This window comes from Acanthisitta chloris, unplaced genomic scaffold (assembly GCF_000695815.1).
Source record: "Acanthisitta chloris isolate BGI_N310 unplaced genomic scaffold, ASM69581v1 scaffold27876, whole genome shotgun sequence".
In the NCBI taxonomy this organism is placed as follows: domain Eukaryota; kingdom Metazoa; phylum Chordata; class Aves; order Passeriformes; family Acanthisittidae; genus Acanthisitta; species Acanthisitta chloris.
In genome coordinates this window covers 2,592-7,534 of record NW_008680408.1, presented here as the reverse complement: position 1 = coordinate 7,534, position 4,943 = coordinate 2,592, and the positions used below count along the sequence as shown (strand labels likewise).

General features: G+C 45.9%; 1 protein-coding gene across 1 annotated transcript in view; it reads left to right on the top strand.

The window, feature by feature from the left end:
• Positions 1–34: 34 nt before the first annotated feature.
• LOC103805058 (UPF0577 protein KIAA1324-like homolog) overlaps positions 35–4,943 on the top strand; it is a gene marked incomplete at both ends in the record, with an annotated part of 6,004 nt that continues 1,095 nt past the window's right edge. The window contains 5 exon segments of the mRNA XM_009077693.1: positions 35–61; positions 497–686; positions 1,872–1,968; positions 3,058–3,159; positions 3,603–3,729. Of these exon segments, the coding sequence (XP_009075941.1) occupies positions 35–61; positions 497–686; positions 1,872–1,968; positions 3,058–3,159; positions 3,603–3,729 (543 nt within the window).

Genomic DNA, 4,943 nt, shown 5'->3' with positions numbered 1-4,943 from the left:
AAGCTCCATTCCAACCACTAAAACTCTATGATTCTATGATATATCTGTTTAGGGATTTGATGTATTTGTGCTTTGAAAATGTTTTATCTGGATTAAATCCCAAATAAAGAGGTGTCCTGCAAGTAAATTTTTTAAAAGCAAGGGAAATGTGGTTTTCCTTTGCAAGGCATTTGATGATGCTCTGCAAGTAAATACTGTGCTGTCAAGACAGACAAAGAGTGCTCCCCAGCACAGATTCCTGATAAGACACATGCCAGAGGTGACATTGTGTTCCTGGCTCTGTACAAGGCTTTAATCAGAGCTTTCACAATGGCACAGTTGCCCATTGCAATTTGTCCCTCTTACGACAGAGACATCAGGTTGTTCTAAGGTAAAGTGTTGAGTCCCATCCAGTTTGCAATCAGGAAGTTTGCAGTTTTTCCTTTCCCAACCTTTTCCAGGTCTTACTGAAAACTAACAGCTTCCCTCATTTATTTTTTTTCCTGCTTGCCCCCAGGGGAAGAAGACGGCGATTTGCACTGACAACATCACAGATGTTACTCTGAAGGACATGGTTGCAGAATCACAAGACTTTTCCAACTTTGTGGGAGCTTTTGTCTGCCAATCCACCATCATCCCATCAGACAGCAAGGGCTTCAGAACTGCCCTGGCCCTGCAGTCCAACAGCCTTGCTGACATGTTTTTAGGTACCTGCTTTGTCTTCTGCTTCTTGTGGTCTACCTATTCACACCTCCTTTCTGAACTGGATTAATGTAATGAATGAAAGACAAGTGGAAACTGAGGAGCCCAAAGCTGGAAACAATATCCCATGTGTGATCTCGCCAGGGCTGAGTAGAGAGGCAGAATCACTCCACCACCTCCCTGGGCAATATCCCTGTGCCTCAACACCACAACAGGGAAAACATTTCTCCTCACACCCAATCTGACTCTGCCCTGGCTCAGCTTATGGCTGTTCCAGCTCTCCAGTATTTAATTTACTATACTGACACTAAAAATCACTCCTGTGTCTGGAATCCCTGAGTCCTTTTATCTCCAGACTCATGCCCAGGGAAGCTGTGGATGCCCCAACACTGGAAGTGTTCAAGGCCAGGTTGGATGGGGTTTTGAACAAGGTGATGTAGTGGAAGGTGTCCCTGCCCATTGCTGGGGGTTGGCACAAGATGATCTTTAAGCTCCCTTTGAGCCCACACCATTCCATGAGCCTGTGATTCTATGAACTGTTTCAGGAATAAGTATAAAACTTATTTCCTTCCGTCTTTCCACCAGTTTCTGACTGCCACTGCTTTTTCTTGTTATTCTGGTAACTTTGCACCTCCCTAGAAGGATTCTGTCCCATTTGTACAACCCTCTCTTTTGAAATATTGCAGTGGAGCACCAATATTTTCTGTCTCCTTTGGTTCATGGGGTTGGAAGGATCTCTAAGAACTTCGGCTACTCAAATTTTCCTCTTTTCCAGCTTTTGCCCCAAATCTGTTGTTCTACACATCACCCTGTCATTTGCTCCAAAATGTGCCATCAAGGCTTGCCCACAGCTCCATCATCCTTCTGACTCTCATGGTTGTCCCTCCCACAGTAGAGCAGGTTGGTCAGGGCCTTCCATGCTCACCATGTGTGAGGGTTTCACATTCAAGGCATATACTTTGGATGTTGATTGGATCAGATGTTTTGTTATGTCTGTGTGAAGAAATCAAACTGGATGAGGAACATATTGATCTGCAATGTTGCATTAGAATAAAGTGGCTAATATATAGTAATGCCATGAAATGCTGTTAATGAGATCCATCCCTTTCACACTGACAAAATGTTACATGTGAAACCATCAAAAAATTCCATTCTTACTGTGTTTGGTTTTTTTCCTTCTCCAATTTTAGGAGCTACTGCGGAAACAATGCTGGAAAACATCAGCATCAAGGCAGATATGTTTCCTCCCTCTCCAAGCAAATTACCAGATGTGCATTTCTTTTACAAGTAGGTAAAAATACTGTTTATTGCTATGTCATCTGTTTAAAGGGAGGGAGGGAGGATCTGTAATCCACCTTTAATCTTCACCACTTTAATCAGTGTCTGGCTGATACTGATTGGCATGTTGAGGAACATCTTCTAAAATCACCAAACACTGTTTACTCAAATCTAAATTATACTTGATGTGTAGGAAGTGATAGCAGAGTTTGGTTTCATCCAGGTGTCACTTCCATTATCATGGTTCTTTCCATACCTTCTCATATATGACTTCGATGTGTCCATTTCCCATTGCATATTTTGTCTCACTTTCATTTGCATTTACTTTCATAGAATCATAGATTCAATCATTTTGGAAAAGACCTCAAAGATCATCAAGTCCAACCCTACTGTGGTTACTAGTCCATGGCACTAAGTGCCACATCCAGTCTCAGCTTGAAAACCTCCAGGGATGGGGAATCCACCACCTCCCTGGGCAGCACATTCCAATGCCTGAGCACTCTCTCTGCAAAAAATCTCTTCCTAATCTCCAACCTAACCCTCCCCTGGCAGAGCTTGAGTCTGTGCCCTCTTGTCCTGCTGCTGTTGCCTGGGAGAAGAGCCCAACCCCCACCTGACTCCAACCTCCTGTCAGGGAGTTGTAGAGGGTGATACTTCCTAAACTCATCTGAGAAGAGCCTTGAGGGGCTGGATCCAACCTTAGCCCCAGACTTTGTCAGTGGTTTATGTCTAAAGGATTATACAGGTGTGACTGAACCTTTGTACAACTTGTTTAAGGATGGCAAACCAGAGATATGTATATAGATAGATAAGATTTAGTAGAAGAATGATTAGACCAAAAGGTTTTAACCAGGATTATTTGCTGCACAATACAGGAGCTATAAGAGCTGTTGTGACATGGTGCACTGTAAAGCAATATTGAAGCAATTGTATTGCAGCAGCAAAACCAATTCTCAAGCAGAGATTGATGTTACTCACCTGAACCAATGACTGAAGGCGAATCTCTTTGGCTCAGCCTCGAGGAGTAAGTCTGTGGTTCTGTGATTTTGTGATAGTGTCGTGGAAACATGTTTGTTTTCTCCTCTTGTTTGACATTAGGTCTTCAACAGTGACAACCTCCTGTGAAAATGGCCGTGCAACTGTCGTGACAATGAGATGCAACCCCAACAAACCAGACCAAGGAGAGCTCTCTGTGCCCAGGTATTTCATGGTGTGCATCCTAGTGGTGTCATAAAGCCTCCTCAGGTGATCTTTACAAAGCTCAGTTAGTAACTTTCATGTGACAGCAGTGAGGAGTGCTGTGTCCCTCATCAGCCCTGCAGGAGGTCTCACTTGTTTCTCCTAGGTGTCCATCACTGCTCTGTGTTCAGGCTGTGTGGTGAGAGAAGTTAGAGCTCAGGCAGCTTCTTCCAAGCTTGAAACCAAAAGAAAATATAGTGACGTTTTCTTGTCTTAGCCTCAGCTTTATTTCAGTTCCTTATTTTGATCTTTGGCCTCCTGATTAGGTAGAACTGCCTAGTTGGGGCTCTGAGAGGTAGTTTTTCTTCCTTGAGCAACAGCAGTGGCTGTGGACAAAGTGATTTTGTTGGAAAAAGGCAACCTGTCCTAGGAACTAACAGCTGACTGACCTGTGCTCCCCCCAGCTCCTGCCCTGCAGGCACCTGCGATGGATGCACTTTCTACTTCTTGTGGGAAAGTGCAGAAGCTTGTCCTCTCTGCACAGAGCAGGACTACCACGAGATTGAGGGAGCCTGCAAAAAAGGATTTCAGGTACGGGACCTGTGTCTCCAAGTCAGATGGGTTCTCCTGGGATAACTTGGGCTCTTGTTAAAATTTGCTGCTCAAACTGATATCTAAGTGCAGGTAGACTTGAGAAATCTCAGTCCATGCTCTGGGCTGGCTGGGAGCAGGTACACTGGGGAGATGTGCTGAGACACAGGAATGTTGGTGCCAGTGGCAGTGTGGGGCCTGGAGGAGAGCTGCCTTGTGCTGGCCAGCTGTGTGGGTAAGGACATGAATCCTAGGATTTTAGGGGTTGGGATGGAGCTTAGAGATGATGCAGCCCCAAGCCCTGCCCTGGGCAGGGACACCTCCCACCAGAGCAGGTTGCTCAAGGCTCATCCAACCTGGCTGTGAACACTGCCAGGGTTGGGGCAGCCACAGCCTCCCTGGGCACCCTGGGACAGGGTCTCACCACCAGAACAGGGAAAACTTCTGCCTCAGATCTAACCTAAATTTCCCTCCTTCAATCTGTGCCCATTGCCCCTTGTGCTGTCCCTGCAGCTCCTAACACAGATCCCTCTGCAGCTTCCCTGGAGCCCCTTCAGCTCCTGCAAGGTGCTCTGAGCTCTCCACACAACCTTCTCTTCTCCAGGCTCAACAGCCCCAACTCCCTCAGCCTGTGCTCACAGGGAGATGCTCCAGTGCTCTGAGCAGCTCTGTGGCCTCCTCTGCACTTGCTCCAACAGTTCCATGTCCTTCCCAGGCTGAGGCCCCAGAGCTGTGTGCAGTAACTGTGTAAGTTCATCTCTCTAAGATGAACTCTATGCATTCACACATGCAGGCAAGTTACTTGTGAAGGATGAAGTGTCCAAAGGATTTCAATCCTTTAACAGCCACAAATTACTCAGGCTAGGAAGGATTCTGGATTTCAGTTTATAAATTCACCCTTTCTTGCTTGCAATGTTTTTGCTGCTGCCTTGTCTAGTCAAGTGTCAGGAAGTCCTTCCACAGGTTCAAACTGTCCTGTTGATAACAGCTCCAGTGCAGACACAGCTCCTTCCCAGTAGCTGTCCAACCCATATTGTGCCATGCAAAGACCTGTGCAGAGGAGAAAATCCTTTTGCCATGCCTGAATCTGCAGGCACAAGCAAAGGGACAACTGATGTTACAGCAGAACTTCACCTAGAATCTGTAAACCTAAAGTAGGTTTTGATGTGCTTCCATTGGAAAGTGATCTAACCTTTATACCCCAGAACAACTTG